General features: G+C 45.1%; 1 protein-coding gene across 1 annotated transcript in view; it reads right to left on the bottom strand.

Annotated features, from left to right (window-relative positions):
• Positions 1 to 18734, bottom strand: part of PTPN3 (protein tyrosine phosphatase non-receptor type 3) — a 151704-nt gene extending 132970 nt beyond the window's left edge. Inside the window, exon 1 of the mRNA XM_070459322.1 lies at positions 18672 to 18734. Within this exon, the coding sequence (XP_070315423.1) occupies positions 18672 to 18720 (49 nt within the window). The 5' untranslated portion in view covers positions 18721 to 18734. The remainder of the gene's footprint in view (positions 1 to 18671) is intronic.
• Between the last annotated feature and the right edge of the window lie 1276 nt (positions 18735 to 20010).

Below are 20010 nucleotides of genomic sequence, written 5' to 3'. Positions count from 1 at the left end.
AACAGCAGCTTCCCGGAGGAGGTGACATGAGGACTTTGGGAGGGCAGGAAAGGGATGAGGAAGATGATTCAGGCAGAGACGGAGTCGTGAAGATGTGAATGGCAATGTCTGGGATGGCTGCCTGCAGGGGGAATAGAGGTGGGGTCTTTGTGCCCACTCCACTGGAAGGCAGAGGAATGCCTCAGTCTTGAGATGTGGACTGCTCCCCTGGGACAGGTGCCAGGCGGGATGCCTCCACCTCCAGGTGATCTGTGTGGGCTGGGGAGCGCGGGGGAAGGCTCCCTTCCCAACTGCCATGATTCGGGCTCCTTTCCTTTTTTATTTTTTAAATCATATCATGCTGGACTCTATTATTTATTTATTTTGGTCTTGCCATGCAGCAAGTGGTTCTTAGTTCCCCAACCAGGGATCAAACTCATGCCTCCTTGCATTGGAAGCATGGAGTCTTAACCAGTGGACCACCAGGGAGATATCCCTGTACTCGTTTCCTCTTCGTGATACTTGCTCAATCGTGTCTGACTCTTTGCAATCCCATGGACTGTAGCCTGCCAGGTTCCTCTCTCCATGGGATTCTCCAGGCCTAAATAGTGGAGTGGATTGCCATTCCCTTCCCCAGGGGATCTTCCCAACCCAGGGATTGAACATGGGTCTCCTGCATTGCAGGCAGAGTCTTTACCCTCTGAGCCACTAGGGAGAAGCCCTGTTTCCTCTTAAAGCAGGTTTAATTCACCAGCCTACCAAGGCTCACCTGCCTCCTTCGGAGGGGTATCTAAAAGATGCTTACTCCTTGGAAGGAAAGTTATGACCAACCTAGATAGCATATTAAAAAGCAGAGACATTACCTTGCCAACAAAGGTCCGTCTGGTCAAGGCTATGGTTTTTCCAGTGGTCATGTATGGATGTGAGAGTTGGACTGTGAAGAAAGCTGAGCGCCAATAAATTGATGCTTTTGAACTATGGTGTTGGAGAAGACTCTTGAGAGTCCCTTGGACTGCAAGGAGATCCAACCAGTCCATCCTAAAGGAGATCAGTCCTGGGTGTACATTGGAAGGACTGATGTTGAAGCTGAAACTCCAGTACTTTGGCCACCTCATGCGAAGAGTTGACTCATTGGAAAAGACCCTGAAGCTGGGAGGGATTGGGGGCAGGAGGAGAAGGGGACAACAGAGGATGAGATGGCTGGAGGGCATCACTGATTCGATGGACATGAGTTTGAGTAAACTCCGGGAATTGGTGATGGACAGGGAGGCCTGGCGTGCTGCGATTCATGGGGTCACAAAGAGTCAGACACGACTGAGCGACTGAACTGAACTGAACTGAACCAAGGCTCACCTGCCTCCTTCGGAGGGGTATCTAGGAAAAAGGAGAGAAATGAGATGGTGTATTGGCCTGGGGTCCATGAGGTTAGGACAAAAGGAAAGCTCTAGTTGGGATGTACTGCAGGAGCTTCCCTGGTGGCTCAGAGAGTAAAGAATCTGCCTGCAATGCAGGAGCTCTGGGTTCGATCCCTGGGTTGGGAAGATCCCCTGGAGAAGAGAGTGGCTACCCACTCCAGTTTCTTGCCTGGAGAAGTCTATGGACTCCAGAGGAGCCTGGCAGACTACCATCCATGGGGAGTCACAGAGAGTTGGACACGAATGAGTGACTAACACACACACATGTACACACATGTACAACAGACCTCCCTGATTCCACAAACTGTCTCCATTGACTTTAAAGGAAAATGAGTCTGGCAAACGCCTATTCATTCTTCAAAAGCCAACTGAGATTTCACCTCCTCCAGGAAGACTTCCTGGAACCCTCTAACTAGTTCTCCTTCTCTTGTATTCATCATAGTCTTTGGTAATTTGTAGGATCACCAGCATATCTAGCCCACTTGACTACTAGATCCTCAAGTACATGGCTTAGACCGATTTGTCTTTCTTTCTAGGACCCCCCCCCCCCCCTTCCACACACACACACACACACACACACACTGGGCCTAGGGCATAGCAGGGTATCAGAAAATACATTCTGAATTGACCTAAAAGGAATTCTTGCTGCACCAGGAGGAGTAATATTAATAATGATATTATCAGCCCTTTAAGGAATGAGGGAACTAGCTCAGGGCAGAGGAGGGGCTTGCTCATGATCACACAACCCATAAACAGGGCAGGACAGGGACTCAAAACCAAACAAGCCTGTTGATTCCAAGGGCTTGAGAATACATGGCTGGGCTCCTCACACACATGGACACGGCAGGAGTGGTTGCCCAGTGCTGCCCAGCCAGGAGACTGAGAATAAGAGCTTGTGTTGACCGAGCAATCATTCCTCGCCAGGAACTTTGTTTGCATCAACTCACTTAACCCCAACAACACCTTCACATGGTATGTGTGTGATCATGGCCCGCTTTGATAGATTAGGATCCAGAGACTGGAGGTTGTTAAATGCATCCAGAGTCATACTAACAAGAAGGCAGATCTTACAGTCAAACCCAGACTGATTCCAGAGCCTGTGTTTGCTCTGAACCATTGTACTTTTCCAGGGAACATGACACTAGCTTCAGCTTTAGGAAGAAAGAGGAAACATCTACATATATTTGTAATAGGTTTGTAAGCTGAAATATGCCTCTATAGCATGGCAAAAAAGAACAAGGATAGTGTTTCTAGGGCTCAGTCACTCAGACATGTCCAAACATTTGTGGCCCCATGGACTGTAGCCCACCAGGCTCCTCTGTCCATGGGATTCTCCAAGCAAGGGTACTGGAGTGGGTAGCCATTTGCTCCTCCAGGGGCTCTTCCCAACCCAGGGATCAAACCTCTTGCTTCTCCTGCATTGGCAGGCGTATTCTTTACCACTGAGCCACCTGGGAAGCCCTGATAATGCTTCTAGAAGCATCCTTAAATTATACTAATTGTGAGCTTTGGATCACCGAGTAAATTGCATGGGTCTGGTGGAATGGGCTTGTTCTGCTCTTGAGCAGCCATGCGATCCTGGGCACATCTCTTCCTCTCTCTCGTCTTAACTGTTTTCACATCTTCCAGAGCCTTGCTGAAAGTGTTTCCTCTTGGGTTGCAAAGTCCCTGGCAGTTTGAATCAAGCACAGTCTTTTAGCGCCCTCTACTGTGCAGCATGTTAAAAAGCAGAGGCATCACTTGGCTGACCAAAGTCCGTATGGTCAAATCTTCGGTTTTTCCAGTAGTTATGTATGGATGTGAGAGTTGGACCATAAAGAAGACTGAGTACTGAAGAATTGATGCTTTCTAACTGTGGTCCTAAGATGATTCTTTAGAGTCCCTTGGACAGGAAGGAGATCAAGCCAGTCAATCCTAAAGGAAATCAACCCGGAATATTCATTGGAAGTACTGATGCTGAAGCTGAAGCTACGATACTTTGGCCGCCTAATGTGAGGAGCCAACTCACTGGAAAAGACTCTAATGCTGGGAAAGATTGAGGGCAAGAGGGGAAGGGGACGACAGAGGATGAGATGGTTAGATAGCATCACCAACTCAATGATCATGAATTTGAGCAAACTCCGGGAGACGGTGAAGGACAGGGAAGCCTGGCATGGGGTCACAAAGAGTCGGACACAACTGAGCAACTGAACACCACCACCACTGTCCAGGTACAGCACTGTCAGTGGTGTGGATTGTTCAATGGGAAGAAAAATCAGTCTGTGCTTGAAACAGTGGTGAGCAGTGAAGGGCAGCCACAGGAGACGCCGACGGCATAAAGCAAAAGCTGGGCCTGCTCCACTCCATCAAAGGCTTAGAAGTCCTGTTCATCCTTCCCGCACAAGTTCAACCATTTCTGATACACCTTTTCCCAAGTGCACATTCACTCTATACCCACACACAGTACCAACTCTGTTTCAACAGCATCACATCGAGACGTTTCCGCATTTCCTATTGACACGTTTGTTTTTAAAGCGTGAGACCTGGGGTTCCTCACCTTTATATCCTCTCTCTCTGCCCCCTGGGAGAGTATATAACACACAGGCCCTCTAATCAAGTTTACTGCATGGATGATGAACAGAGAGAAGGAATGAATCACGGAGAAAGAGAGGGAGGGAGCTCTGTGGGAAGAGGTTGGGGCGGGAGGAGCAGGGAGCACAGAAAGTTCTGAGATAGGAACTGGTGAGCCTCAGGTTCATCAGGGTTCCCCACTGATCTCACAGTGCACTGGCATCTTGTGAAAATCAGCGTGGAAGCGGTTTTGTGAAGAGGACCAATGGAGGGCTTTCGGGGTGCTGCTGGGGTGCTGGATGCAAGGTGTGCTCATCTTGGGAAAATGCATTGAGCTTACATGCACTTACATACACTCAAAGTTTGTGCATCTTTCAGTATGTATGTTGCACTTTGATAAAAAAAACTTTTGTAAATAATTTCAGGGAGGAGTGGGTGTGTCTGCTTGTGCCTCATTCCAAATGTAGAGACAGGCCACTGAGTTTCTTTCAGATAGATCTCTCCATGTGTTTGAACGTCTAGCTTCAGAGCACCTTGTTTTGGGGAAACTGATGCCCCGTGGTCAGACCCATTGGACTTTATCGGTGTTGGACACTCTGGCCCACTCCCTCTTTCTTGAAACACTTCTGTCCCTGGGCTTCCAGGATTCCATTTTTTTTTGCTCTATGTTTGCTACGGTTCCATCCCCTTTGCTGGCCTCTCTTCCAAGAACATTCCTTGATGTTCCCAAGGGTTCTGTGCTAGGCCTGCCCTGTTTTTAACTCTGCAAATTCTCCCTGGATGATCTCATCCCCTCTCCTGGCCAACCCTGTGCTGATGACTCACAAATACATATCTCCAGCCCATCTCCCTCTCCTGAGCTGTGGGCAACTTACCCAACTGCTTCTCTGACATCTCTGCTAGAACATCTCACCAGGAACTCCACGCTACGTGAATGGAGTCCATTTCTCTCTGCACCTCTATCCAAAACCATAGTCCTCCTTGAAAGTGAAAGTCGCCCAGCTCTGTCTGACTCTGAAACCTCGTGGACTGTAGCCCACCAGGCTCCTCTGGCCATGGCGCTTCTCCAGGTGAAACTACTGGAGTGGGTTGCCATGCCCTTCTCCAGGGGATCTTCCCAATCCAAGGATCGAAGTCAGGTCTCCCACACTGCAGGTGGATTCTTTACCATCTGAGCCACCAGGGGAGCCCCCATGAGAGTGGAGCCATCCATGGAAATAAGGAACACGTAAGGAAAACCATGTGAGCTACCAGGGAAGCCCTATAGCTCAGATGGTCCTCCTTACGTGTTCCTTATTTCCGTGAAGGGTTCCGTCATCTATTTGGGGGCTGGGTTTAATCCCCGTGGTAGACTCTATTATTGTTCAGCAAATTCTCATTCTCCCTTCCTTTCCATTTTGAAGCCTAGTGTACTTGTGCACTTCATTGATTTTGGGCTTGTCCATGGGTCTTGCTTTGAACAAACGGATCACTGCATGGCTGTTCCTAACAGAAGCTCTCGTGACACTGTACTGGGAGTCACCCGTGTTTCTGCTTCCCCTGGGACTCCTGCCATCTGTCACGAGGAGAGCCTGGGTGCCCAAATAGCAGACACGTGAGACAAACCTGAGCTTGACCTAGAGCCTGGAGCTGAGCCCAACTGAGTTAGGTTGAGCCCAGCTGACCCACAGGCCCATGTGCAAGAAATAAATGTTTGTTATTGTAAGCCAGTAAGATGTCTGTATTTTTCCAACCCCACCCTCCCCACATTCAACCAAGACCTGTCAGTTCTGCCTCCTGCCTCTGTCTAGATGCTACCATTTCCCACCGCTGTGCTCTAGTCCAGCCTTTTCTTATCTCTTGCAAGTCTTTTTACTGCTTTCCTCACATTTGGTCACATCCCCTTTAGTTCAATCTCCCCACTGCCGGCAAAGTGATCTTGCTAAAATCCAGTTCAGTTTCATCCCTTCTTCAGGTGTTCTAAGGGCTTGCCATCACCTATAAAATGTCCACATCCATGGCATCCTTAACCCTAACCTCGATCCTCTGGACCCTGCCATCTCCCCCGCTCCTCTCTCGCCCCTTCTCCTCCACCCTCTGTGTACACGCACCTCTTCAGCTTCAGGAGAGCCCCATGCTCGCTCTTGCCCTGGGCCTTGGCCAGGCCTTCCCCACTGCATGGATCAGAGTCCACTTTCCTTGTCCAACTGCACATGAATCCCACCTCTCATCCTTTAGGGGTCACCTTAGGAATGGTTTTCTTTGGGAAATCTCTCCTGATTCCCATTGGTCAGTCTGGGTGAAATCCAGTTTCTATTTGCTCCCCCTGTACCCTGAGCTTTTTCTACCCAAACACTTATCAAGCTGTTTTCTCACTCTAATTTGCTTGTCTTTCCCACTAGACTTGAGCTCTCATGAATGCAGGGACTATGTCTAAATTTTTCATCCTTTTATATTCCTAGTGTTTAAAAAGATAGCTTATGTTCATTCTCCAAGTTCAAAAATTGTTTGTTAAATAAATACTATAGGAAAATAATATGAATGGGCTAAAGAAGTCCAGTATGGAAATAAAAACCATAGACGGGACTCAGAGAATGTCTGGTTTCATCCTTTCATCATACTGTTGGGGAAACTGAGGCTCAGAGAGCTTGACAAGACCAAGGCCCCAGAGGCTGTCAGAGACAGAGCTGGAATTAGAAGGTTCTGATGGGACTGCCTGGGCTTTATTTGTTGTCTGGTCTGAGGAATTTAAATAATTTAATTTAGGTTCTTGGCACTTGCAAGATTAGCATCACCTGGGAGTTGGCTGGATCAGTCCCTGCCTTAGACCTACTGAATCAGAATCATTTTAACAAGATCTTCAGGTGCTTTGTAGATATGATTAGATCTGAGAAATACTGGTTTCTATAACCAGGAGGACAGCTAGCCTGTCTTAAAGGCCGTTCCAATTCATACAGGAAAGCCATCTGGTACAGTGGGAGAGAAAACCCAGCCAAAATGTGGCAACATTTATGCGTGCTGTAGACAAAAGGCCAGACGTATGGGCCACTCACCTTCCAGAGTTCCAGATAGTTTGGGAGTCGAGGACCTGGCCTGCAGTGGGGAGAGGGTGGGGGGTGGGGATAATGGTTCAACTTCAGGGGAGGTGAAGGAAGGAGCCTTGCATTTAAGGAAAATCCCAGAAGCCCAGGTGACCAGCAAGACTGATGCTGCAAATTTCCAACTTTCACAGCAATAAAATCTAGAAAAAACTTATAAATAAACATTTGCAAAACAATAATTCTCCCTCTGCTGCTTGAGGTGGTGGTGAAAATGGTATATTCCTACCCTGCCAGTGAAGGTGTCAACTGGTGCAGCCTGTTGGGTAAACACAACAATATGCAGCAACAACTATGACGTTGTTGACTTTCCTGGCCCAAGTAACGCCATTCATGAGAAATAATCCTAAGGAGATAATTCAACAGAAGTGGACAGCTATGTATGCAGATGCTTGCTACAGCGGACAGTGGAAAAATACTGAATAAAAAGGGGATGATGGAGCAAATTATGATATGGTATCATGACCATTTAAATTTAATTATAAAATAGCTGCTGTGTCTCACTTTATCTGTACAGTGGTAGTGAAGAGCATGGTCTCTGGGTTTCTGATTCTGACTCTGCCCTTTACTGCATGATCTTGGGCAAGTTTATTTAACTGCCTATGTCTCCGTTTCCTCATCTGTAAAATGAGGATAATAACAATACCTAATTCATAGGATTGCTGTAAGGACAGAATGATTTAATTAAAGGGTCCAGAATAGCACCTCTCTATACATTCATATTACTATTATTTTTAGGGGCTTCCCTGGTGGTTCAGGCAGTAAAGAATCTGCCTGCAATGCAGGAGACCTGGGTTCAACCCCTGGGTCAGGGAGACCCCCTGGAGAAGGGAAAGGCTACCCACTCCAGTATTCTTGCCTAGAGAATGCTATGGACAGAGGAGCCTGGAGGCTACAGTCCATAAGGTCACAAAGAGTCGGACACAACTGAATGACTAACTCACATTATTTCTAAGGGTCAAATTAAATGGCCTGATCCTCTCATTCCTCCTGACACAGGACTGCTTTTCCTCCACCCTCCAGGCCTGACCTCCTGGGATCGTCCGAGACCCCCAGGGATGTTTCCTTAGTCCTGCTTGGAATCAGCCTGGTTTTCTAGCCTCATGGAGAGAAAACAAGAGAATGAGTTCAGCTGGCCTGTCCATTCCATTCTTTGTGGCTCTTGTCGCTCTCATGGTGTTGCTATTGAAACAGGCGATCCAGGGGCTGTCTTGAATTCTTCCTCCCTCAGAATTTCCCCTGACTGTGGTTAACTCCACCCTGTACTGGCCTCTAGAACACACACACACATGCACAGACACAGCTGCCTTCTGTAAGCCACTCCTCCAGCCGGTCTGAGTCCTCGCTGGGAGACTGAACGGGGTCCCTTCCTCCTCCTCCCAACCCCTAGGTCTGTTTATATTTAGTGCCCTCGAATGGCATTCTTTTCAGTGGATTATCCTACTTGTTTCGATGATGCTAACAGCTACCATCACCTGAAAGCCAGAAGTGTGCCTGCCAGGTGTTTTGCTGCTGTGTCTTTACAAACATCAGCCTTCAGAATGAAATCATGAGGTCGGTACCCAAGAGGTAGGTACCGTTATTCCTATCATGCAGCTGGAGCCTCTGAAGTTCAAGCACGTGTTGGTGTTTGCTGGAGATTCACAGTTTGTAGGTGAAAAATCAGAGGTTTTAACCCAGCTTTGACTTCAAAGCCCACGCTCAGAAATGCTACCCTAAACTTCCTCCTTAGGTAGGGACATAAGCAAGATGTTTATGATAAATGGGGACTTAAAAATAAAAGGAAAATTGCAGCTTCATCACAGTGCATCAAGTGGTGCCAAAATATGGCTGTGTGCAGACAGAGCGTCAAGGATGGTTGCTGTGCAAGGGCGACAGGATTGGGTGTAAATTTTCCTTGTAAGTAATTTGTTTTAGTGACAGTTGTTATATAGATTTTATGATTTTTAAAAAGCTACTCTCTATTTTCAGAAATAACTGCCTTTAACACACTATCTCTCAGCCTTGATTGATCGTGAGAATTACCTGGAGGGACTTTTAAGATACCCAATGCCTGGGCTCCTGTGTGTGTGTGTGAGTGTGTGACTCACTAATGTCCATCCCTTTGTGACCCCATGGACTGTAGCCTACCAGGCTTCTCTGTCCATGGCGTTCTCCAGGCAGGAATACTGGAATGGGTTGCCATTCCCTTCTCCAGCAGATCTTCCTGAGCCAGTGATTGAACCCAGGTCTTCTGCATTGCGGGAGGCAGATTTTTTACCCTCTGAGCCACCAGGGAAGCCAGGATCCACCACAGATGATGCAAATCAGAAACTCTGGGGGTTGAGTGCAGGCAGTGGTATTTTACGAAAATCTTCCCATTGATTTTGTGTGCAACTAAGATTGAGAAACGGTTTCATGGAGAAGCTTCACCTCTTATTCTCTTTCCAGAAAATCTAGCTGCCGCATCTTCTGTGACCCCTTGCTAATTAACTCAGATTTTTCCCCTCTGTGCCCAGGAAAAACCTAGCAATATGACTTTCCTCCCCAGTGCTTTTTGAAAACGGGCACCAAGAAAAATCTTTGAGTGATGGAAATAGTCTCTCTTGGTTGTCGTGGTGGTTAGATAACTGTATGCATTTGCCAAAATGTATTGAACTATAGACTTAAATTTGGTGAATTTTATTAGATGTAAATTATACTTCATTAAGCCACTGTTTAAAAAGGTATGAATATTCGAAAAAGAACTATGTCGCTATTTATTCACAGAAATTAACACCATGTTGTTTGGTTAATTTCACTTGTGAATGAGTTCTCTTTCTTGACAATACCAATGTTTTTCTTTAGTCTGATGTTCCTTAAAGATTGGCAGTTCTTGGCTGCCTTCTCTCCTTTGACTTTAGGAATGTCTGGTAAGCTTACAGTGATTGTAGATACGGTCCAGGTCTCTCTCATCATTATGGGGGTGGTGGTGGTGGAATATACTGAGGCTAGTCATCCAGCATGGGGGTTCCTTCTCCTCTACCCCTTGCATTTTCTAGGAAGCTGGGACCTCAGGATCACACTCAGTGTTTCCACCTGGGAGAGATGCTATCATCTGTTTCTTCTTATAGGAGAAGCTAGCCCTATCAGGTCTAGCTACTTCTCAAAGTGGTTCTCAATTATGATCTTTAAACCAGCAGCAGCAATAGCACCTGGAAACTTATTAGAAATGAAATTTCTCAGGTCCTGTCCCAGATGAACTAAATCAGAAACTCTGGGGTGGGGTTCAATCTATACTTCAGCTTGCCCTTCAAGTGGTCTTGCAGAGTACCCCAGTTAATTTCCTGGACAATCACTCTTTTCCTTGACCCCCTTTCACAGCAAGCATTCTTGCAAGTATTTCAAGCTGAGGTTTCTTCTCTTAGTCCAATTTCAACTGAACTGCTTTCTATCATTCAGAAAATCCCCACATTTTCTGGTAGGTTGGTATCACTGGTAGCAGCTATTCTTGCTTTCTAGTGTTCTAATGGATCTTTATTTTTAATTGTGGTAGTGGCTCAGTCGGTGAAGAATCCGCCTGCAAGCAGGCTGTCTGCGGCGTAGGAGACCTGGGTTTGACCCCTGGGTTGGGAAGATCCCCTGGAGAAGGGAAAGGCTACCCACTCCAGTATTCTGGCCTGGAGAATTCCGTGGACTCTATAGTCCATGGGGTCCCAAAGAGTAGGACACAACTGAACGACTTTCCCTTTCATTTGGAGAAGGAAATGGCAATCCACTCCAGTACTCTTGCCTGGGAAATCCCATGGACACAGGAGCCTGGGGGGCTACAGTCCGTGGGATCACAAAGAGTTGGACATGACTAAGTGGCTAAACAAGCCACCACAATGCAAATAACCTAAAATTTACCATCTGAACTGTTTTTAGGTGTGTAGTTTGGTAGTGTTAAGTGCTTTCACATTGTTGTGCAATGCTCATCATTATCTATCTCAATAACTTTCATCTTGCAAAGTTGAAACTCCTTAAACAACTCCCCATCGAATGGAATTTTAAAAAGCATATTTTTTTTCTGTCATTAAAAGGAATCTTGGGTGGTATTGAGGTCAATGCAAGTGCTCTGTATGCCATCTTTTTTTTTTTTTTTAATTGTGGTTAAATATACCTAACATAAAATTTATTAGCTTAACTTTTTTTTTTTTGGCTGTGGCGTGTGGGATCTTAGTTCCCTCACCAGGGATGGGATCTGCTCCCCCTGCAGTGGAAGCACAGAGTCTTAACCGCTGGACCACCAAGGAAGTCCCTCTGAACCATTTTTAGATATGCAGCTCAGTGGTATTAAATTCATTCATATTGTTGTGCAAGATCACCACTATCCATCTCCAGGACTTTTTCATCTTCCCAAACAGAAACTCTGCCAGTTAAACATTAATTCCCCATTCCTCCCTTGCCAGCCCCTGGCAACCACTGTCTATTTTCTGTCTCTATAAATTTGACTAAGTACCTCATATCAATGGAATTATATAGTATTTGTCCCTTTGTGACTGACTTAATTTCACTTAGAATAATGTCAAATTTCAACCGTGTTGTAGCATGTGTTAGAATTTCCTTCCTTTTTAAGGCTAAATAATATTCTCTTATGTACATTCATCATGTTTTGTTTATCCATTTACTCATCAAGGAACACTTGGGTTGCTTCCACTTTGGGGCTGTTGTAATAACCCTGCTATGAACATGAGTGTGCAAATTTCTTTTCATGTCCCTGCTTTCCCTTCATTGAAGCAGGTAGCCAGAAGTAGAATTGCCAGTTCATACGGTAATTCTAACTTTAATTTTTGGAGGAACTGCCATTCTGTTTTCCCTAGCATCTGCTCCATTTTACATTCCTACCAACAGTGCACAAGGGTTCCGGTATCTCCACATCCTTGCCAACACTTCTTTTCTTTTTTTTTTTATGATAGCCATCCTAATGGATGTGAAGTGGTATCCCATTGCAGTTTTCATTTTCATTTCCCTAATGATTAGTGACGTTGAATATCTTTTCATGTGCTTATTGGCCATTTGTATATCTTCTCTGGAGAAATATCTATTCTAGTATTTTGTCTATTTTTTAATCAGGTTGGGTTTATTTTGTCCCTGAGTTTCAGTAATTTTTTATATACTTTATATATTAATGCCTTATAGGATATATAATTTGCAAATTTTTTTCCCATTCTTTTGGTGGCATTTTCACTCTATTAATAGTGTCCTTTAATGCACAAAAAGTTTTTCATTTTGATGAAGTCCAATTTGTCTGTTTTTTTCATTACTTGTGCCTTTGCTGTTTTATCCAAGAAAATCAGTGTCAAATCCAGTGTCATGAAGCCCAGTGTTTTCTTCTCTCTATGTCATCTTGATCTAGCCTCTCATAGCAGTTTCTATTTGTCTTCTGCTGCTGCTGCTAAGTCACTTCAGTCGTGTCCGACTCTCTGCGACCCCATGGACGGCAGCCCACCAGGCTCCTCTGTCCATGGGATTTTCCAGGCAAGAGTACTGGAGTGGGGTGCCATTGCCTTCTCCACTATTTGTCTTCTAGTTAAGCATAAATATCTAACTTTCCCCCACCCTGCCCTTGTCATTAACATTAATGTTTAAAACCTGGCAATTTTGCTATCAATCCATAATGTAGATACCACCACTCTTTGATGAAAAGCTAAGACAAGCTGGAGTAAGTTCTGAATGACCTTGATCTGAACCTTGATCACAGTGAAAAGGACCTGGGAAGACGAGACTAGGCAGGGTTTTTGGAATCAAAAGGACTCACCCAAATCTGCCTGTGTCTACCACTGCTAGCTGGGTGGTTGGGGGCAAGTTTTGCCTCTTTGAGCTTCAGTTTTTATTTTATCTGTTTTTGTTGTTTTAAAATTTTTTATTCCAGTCTTTGGCTGCTCTGGGTCTGGATCGCAGCACATGGACTTTTTCTGGCGTGGTGAGTGGGGGCGACTCTTCGTTGTGGCACAGGGCTTCCCATTGCCGTGGCTTCTCTCGTTGCGGAGCATGGGCTCTAGGTATGCAGGCTTCAGCAGTTGCAGCACAAGGGCTCAGTAGTCGTGGCACAGGGGCTTTGTAGCATTGGGATCGTCCTGGGCCCGGGATTGAACCTGTGTCCCCTGCATTGGCAGGCTGATTCTTAACCACTGGATCACCAGGCAAGTCCTATATCTTATCTTTAAAATGGGGATAATAATACCTACTTGAGGTGTAGTTGTGAGAGTGACAGATAATGGCAGAGAATGACATCTCTGCCTCTTGGAAGCTGGGAGTCCTAATTAATAATGATGCTGTGTTAGACCTGGTTGTCACCCAGTATAACTCCTCTCCTTGACCTCTAGCCTATGAGCACCTCCAGGATCCAGTTAGCACATCTTCATCTCTGGATCCTAACACTTGGTCCCAAGCCTGGCCAATGGTAGGATCTCTGTAGGTGTTTATTGACTGAATGATGTGGAAGGTGAAAAAACATTCCATTGAAGCCAGCCTGAAAGCCACATCCTTGTCTTGGCACATAAGTGTGAAGTAGTGAGTCTGAGGATTCATATGGAAAGCATTCTTGCTCTTGGAATGTATTTCTTTCCACATATGATGCCAATGATGCCCAACTTTTCCTCTCTCCTCTTCACTGCTGCTGTTATTTGTTTACTTTCCAAATGAAACTGATCCTGCACCGAGAGTGAATTTTGGAAGAAGTTTCAATGGACATAAAAGCCGGGTGCCTGAATGGTTTTATTGCTGAGTCCCGCGTCTGGGAAACCTCTCAGTACTGGGGTTTTCTTCAGAATGAAATAGGGGAAGCTGACTGGCAGGCACACTGACTACAAGATAGAAATCTTTTGTTTGTTTTTTATTTTTTATTTTTTTGATAGAAATCTTTTGAATTCCCAATTTTAGCCAAGTTTGACTTGATAGATTCTGTACAGTTCTGTTAAGGTTACATTGAATTTGGTGCTTAGGTGAGTATGGAGCAGATCAGATTTTTTCTTCTGATTCCACTCAAATTTTTATTCTCTGTACAAAATAATGTCATTAGCAACTTTAAAAAAAGTTACAGCGTGAAGTATTTCTTGACATGCTAAAGTGGCCAACACTGAGACTAAGGAAATACATGTATTAATTTTGGATCACAGTTCCTTTTGTAAGCTATTTTTGCATGGCAATTTGCTGTCATCAACATCAGATTTTCTTCCTTGGTGAAGTATTTGTTCAAAGACAAGTGCTTATGAGTAGTCATCAGAGAAAGAGGAAGCAGGTTAATTTTACTTTGAAAAGACTGTTGGGTGCCAAAGCTGGTAGGATGTGCAAAAATATAGGCTTGAACTGTTTCAAAAGTGGATTTTAAAAGAGTCGTGGTTAATATTGTTCACCACCAGTGGCTATTTCTGAGCTCAAATTGAGTGGAAGATGATTATGTTTACTTAACAGAAACATGATCAGGCAAGTATTTTATATCTTGGCACATTCTTTAGGCTCCCTCACTGGGCAGACTCTAGTTTCCATGGGTCCAGACCCTCCCTAGTGTTATCAGCCTACCACTGACAACATCCATTTTAAACACAGATCTGAGCAAGTCCTCCTAATGCCTGAAAATCCTCACTAGATATCCCACTTCTTCCAGGATACAGTCCAAAGATATCCCAGGCTTCTGTGAGCTGACCCTCTGTTGAGCCTGTAAGCTTGATCCCTGGGTCTTTCACAGCCTTTTCAGAACTCTCCACTTAACACACATAACAAAAAATTAGCCATTTCAGACTAAACAAATCAGTGGCATTTAGTACATGTACAAATGCAACCATCACTGTGATGTAGTTTCAGAATATTTTCATCACCCCAAAATGAAACCATATACACCTTAAGTGGTCACTCCCTGTGGTCCCTCCCTGCAGCCCCTGGAAACCACCAACCTACTTTTTGTGTCCTGGATTTGTCTGTTTTGGCTGTTTCATATGTCTAGAATATCGTATGGAATCATGTAATATGTGACCTTTGAGTTTAGTTTCTTTTATATAGTATGATATTTTCGAGGTTCATTTGTGTGATGACAGTACTGTGTTAGAAATTCATGCCAGACTTTTCTGGTGGTACAGTGGATAAGAATCCACCTGCCAATGCAGGGAACATGGGTTCAATCCCTGGTCTAGGAAGATGCCACCTGCCACGGAGCAACTAATCCTGTGTGTTGCAACTACTGAGCCTGCGCTTCGCAACAAGAGAAGCCACCGCAATAAAAAGCCCACACACCCTAGAAAAGAGTAGCCCCCACTCGCTGCAAGTAGAGAAAGCCTGTGCGCAGCAGCAAAGACCCAATGTGGCCGTGAAAGTGAAAGTTGCTCAGTCGTGTCCTACTCTTTGGGACCCCATGGACTATACAGTCCATGGAATTCTCCAGGCCAGAACACTGGGTGGGTAGCCTTTCCCTTCTCCAGGGGATCTTCCCAACCCAGGAATTGAACCAGAGTCTCCTGCATTGCAGGTTGATTCTTTACCAACTGAGCTATCAGGGAAGCCCATAAGTATATAAATAAATAAAAATAGCGAAAAAAAAAATTCATGCCTTTCTGTGTCTGAATAATATTCTATTGTAAGGATATACACAATTTGTTTATGCCATTTGGATGGTTTCCACTTTGGGGCTGTTGTGACTGCTGCGTGCATGTACTTATATCTGCATGAGTACCTGTTATCAATTCTTTTGGGTACATACCTAGGAGTGGAACTGCTGGGTCATATTATATTTCTGTTTAATGTTTTGAAGAGTTTTCAAACTATTTTCTTCCCTTTTCTCTCCCCTTTAAACATTTTTATTTATCTATTTTCCTTTTTGGCTGGGCTGGGTCTTCTCTGCTGCGCATGGGCTTTCCCCAGCTGTGGCGAGTGGGGGCTACTCCTCGTGGCGGTGCGAGGGCTTCTCATTGCGGTGGTTTCTCCTGTTAGCGGAGCACAGGCTCCAGAAGCTTCAACACGCAGGCTCAGTGGCTCTGGCTCCTGGGCCCTAGAGCTCAGCCTCAGTAGTTGTAGTTCACAAGCTTAGTTGCCCTGAGCAATGTGGAATCTTCCCGGACCAGGGATCAAACCCACTGACCCCTGGATTGGCAGTCGGACTCCCACCCACTGCACCACCAGGGAAGTCCCCTTTTCTCCTGTATTTCTGTAATATGATGTATTCAAGAGAAAGATTTATTGTAGTTCAGTTAGACATTTTGTGATAACAGGCTGTCTATGTATCTGAGGGCAGGGATTGGGTCTTGTTTATCCGTGAATCTCCAGGACCTCTTACAGGGCTGCACAGAGTAGGTGCTCAATAAATGTTTGTAGAATTGGATTGACTGTAGAGGGATTATATGCAGTTTTTATCCTTGAGGAAGAGGTGGTGTGTGTGGTAAGCTGTGAATATGAGTGATGGGCTAAGTGGAGATTGGGGGTGGGTAAGGTGAAAAAAAAATGTTAAAAAAGGGGGGGCTTCCCTGGTGGCTCAGATGGTAAAGAATATGAGTGATGGGCTAAATGGAGATGGGGGTAGGTGAGGTGAAGAAGACCCTGCCAGTTCCTCTCAGTTCAGTTCAGCTCAGTCATGTCCAGCTCTTTGCGACCCCATGAACCACAGCACGCCAGGCCTCCCTGTCCATCACCAACTCCCAGAGTCCACCCAAACTCATGTCCATTGAGTCTGTGATGCCATCCAACCATCTCACCTTCTGTTGTCCCCTTTTCTCTTGCCCTCAATCTTTCCTAGCATCAGGGTCTTTTCAAATGAGTCAATTCTTCCCATCAGGTGGCCAAAGTACTGGAGTTTCAGCTTCAACATCAGTCCTTCCAATGAACACCCAGGACTGATCTCCTTTAGAATGGACTGGTTGGATCTCCTTGCAGTCCAAGGGACTCTCAAGAGTCTTCAACACCACAGTTCAAAAGCATCAATTCTTCAGCTCTCAGCTTTCTTTATAGTCCAACTCTCACATCCAAACATGACCACTGGAAAAACCAGAACCTTGGACAAAGGGAAGAGAAGACCAGTGTGGCGGAACTGGTTATCCATAACGACCTGGCTTCTATGGCTGGTTCCTTCCTCCTATAAGTTGATTTAGTCGTGTCCGACTCTGCAACCCCATGGACTGTAGCTCTCCAGGCTTCTCTGTCCATGGGATTTCCCAAGCACGAATACTGGAGCAGGTTGCCATTTCCTTCTCCATGGGATCTTCTAGACCCAGGGATCAAGCCCACATCTCCTGCACTGGCAAATGGGTTCTTTACCACTAGTGTTTGCCTTTAACTAACTCATTTAAATTTTCTGGAGTGTTCAGTTCTCCTCTTTGCCAAATGAAAAGGTGGACTATTTGAGTGCTATTCCATCTTTGGGTTTGTTTTAAGCAATGGGAACTTGTTTTTTCACAGGAAATCACTGCTTGGAAATCACCGCTATGCCTTTGTTGGGGGAGGGCAGTGTGTGGAGCAAGGCACAGACCGGAAGGCAGGGCAGCCCTGATCCCTGCAGCCCCAAGACTGACAGGACCCCGATACCCAAGGTCCCAGTGCATTCAGTAGCTCTGGGAGACCTCTATTCTAGAAAGACCAAGGAAGCCTTAGTGCACACAGTAAATATTATTCTACAAAAAAAGTATTTTTTCCCAAGCAATAGAGGGGAGCTTAAGGAATGAGATAGCAACTTCAACAAGAAAAGAGCAAAACATTTTGATGGTTAAAAAGGGGATCCTTCCTCATACTTCCCTTCTCACCTCCTCATACTTTAAAAAAAAAAAATGTGCTGCAGGTTGACTTCATGAACGGAATTGTCAAACATTTGTACACTCCTAGCTGAACGGATTCCTGCAACATGAGAGCATTTCCTCTGCAAATGTCCTGCCTGGTACCACAGCTGAGCGGGTCCCTGGGCAGGCCTGGTCTCGTCCTTACTTTCTGGGTTTCCTTTTCTTTCACTCTCTCTCTCCTCCCGGCAAAATGTCTTGAAAACAGGACATTTACACTCCACCCTCACGTTATCTTTTCTCTCTAGTTCTTTGCTTTTGAACTAGTCTTCAACAAGGGGAGGGTTAGTTGAGACCCCCCCAGACCACTTCCTGGCCCGCCTACGGCGTTGACAAGTCATAACCTGTCTCTCCACAGGGATTGTTGGTGATGCTTGGCTTGCCTTGCTCTCGTTCAATTTTTTATTTCCACAGAAGCTCATTTGGAGGGAACACTTTGGAAAACGTACTGCCTGAACCTCAAGATCTCTTCTGGTGTATTCAAACTCAGGCACAGAGGTACAAGGAACTGAGATTAAAGTTGATTTACCCGGGTGTCTGAATTAGCCCCCAGACCACATCATTCTTATTGTAGGTATCTCTACTTGCTGTCATAGAAACAGTTCAAGCGGTATAACCACAAACATTATTCACTTCCCACTGCTAACCCTCTTGTTCATTTTTTTTTTTTTTTGCAAAGCTCTTCTGGAAATTCTACAACTTCTTTTAAAACAGATTTGCTGAACAATGACTGCATTTTTGCTGATGGAGTCCTATTATAAAAATAGGAAGAAATTCAGTTTCAACATCCCTCTGATTCTACTTGCTTAGCAGTTGCTTTCATTCCAGAATGGTCGCGAAGGTACACACTGCAATCTTTTTACCATTTCTTTAAACGCTTTTAAAAAAAGAGAACTTACAGTTTTCTGGAGGGTGCCCACATGCTGTTAATCCCTCTTGCTCCACCATGGTTGCCGTGAGACTAAATGGACGACTGGCTGCCGTAATCCTTTAACTGGCACTTCAAAAATGATGTAGAAAAGCTAAAGTCTGTCTTGCAAACCCCAAAACTTGTCTCCGCAATCTTGCCTCAATCAGCTTCCAAAGTATAATGCAACGTGATTATTTTCCTCTGGGGAAACCTGTGTAACAGGTCTTTGAGCGCCATTGGATGTGTCACAGGTTTAATTGATTTCTTTACCGTGTCTCTGCACCCCATAATAGCCTTGCTAAGCACAGGACGTGTTTTACGGGAATAGTCACCCAGAGCTTAATTTGTTGTTGTGAGGCAGACAAGACTGTTTCCCAATGAAATTAAATCTGTTTCATGCCCTGCGAGTTTCTTCCTGATGAAGTATGCTCTGCTGACTACTGAGAGTGCATCCCTTGATGGTCTCCAATTAGCACGGATGCCGTTCCAGGGAAAGCTTACTCTCTGTTCCTTGCCAGTTCTCGAAAAACATTTTGGTGGAGAACAGGGCTGCCACAGAACTCTGTTCCTGGAGTTCATTTACTTTTCTCTTGTTTCTTAGATCACAAGACAGGGGTGATCCACATGCCCTTATCACAACCCATGTAAAGTTATCTCACACATGCTATCTCATTTTGTCATCTTGATAACATTGCCAAGAGGGCAGGCAGGTGTTATTATGCCCATTTTACGGATAAGAAAACTGAGTCCCAAATAGTCTTGCAATTTACTCAAGGAACCACGGATAATAAGCACCAAGTAAGGACTAGAAAGCACTTACTCTTTTTAGTAATTATCCTCTTCCTTGGTCTAAAGTGGGCTTCCCTTGTGGCTCAGCTGATAAAGTATCCACCTGCACTGCAGGAGACCTGGGTTCAATTCCTGGGTTGGGAAGATCCCATGGAGAAGGGAAAGGCTACCCACTCCAGTATTCTGGCCTGGAGAATTCCATGGACTGTATAGTCCTTGGGGTGGCAAAGAGTTGGACGTGACTGAGCAACTTTCACTTTCACTTTGGAATAAAGTAGCCAAGACTGCTCTACCTAGAACTTACTGCAGTGGAATTTCTACCCAATCCCCCACCCCTCAACACAATTCAGTTATTCATTCAATCAACAAACAATTGTAGTGAGTATGAATTTGGGGCCTCAAAATTCAGATCTGCAAAACGATAGATTTATTTTTATGTAACTTCAATTAAATTCTCTCTTGGGTCCTCATTCCCCCACTGGCAGAAACTTGTCAATTTCAGGTTTTCTCTGCCAGATCAGAGATTTCCTCCTCCTCCC

Source organism: Odocoileus virginianus, chromosome 31 (genome assembly GCF_023699985.2).
Source record: "Odocoileus virginianus isolate 20LAN1187 ecotype Illinois chromosome 31, Ovbor_1.2, whole genome shotgun sequence".
Taxonomy (NCBI): domain Eukaryota; kingdom Metazoa; phylum Chordata; class Mammalia; order Artiodactyla; family Cervidae; genus Odocoileus; species Odocoileus virginianus.
This window is presented reverse-complemented; position numbering and strand designations above follow the sequence as displayed.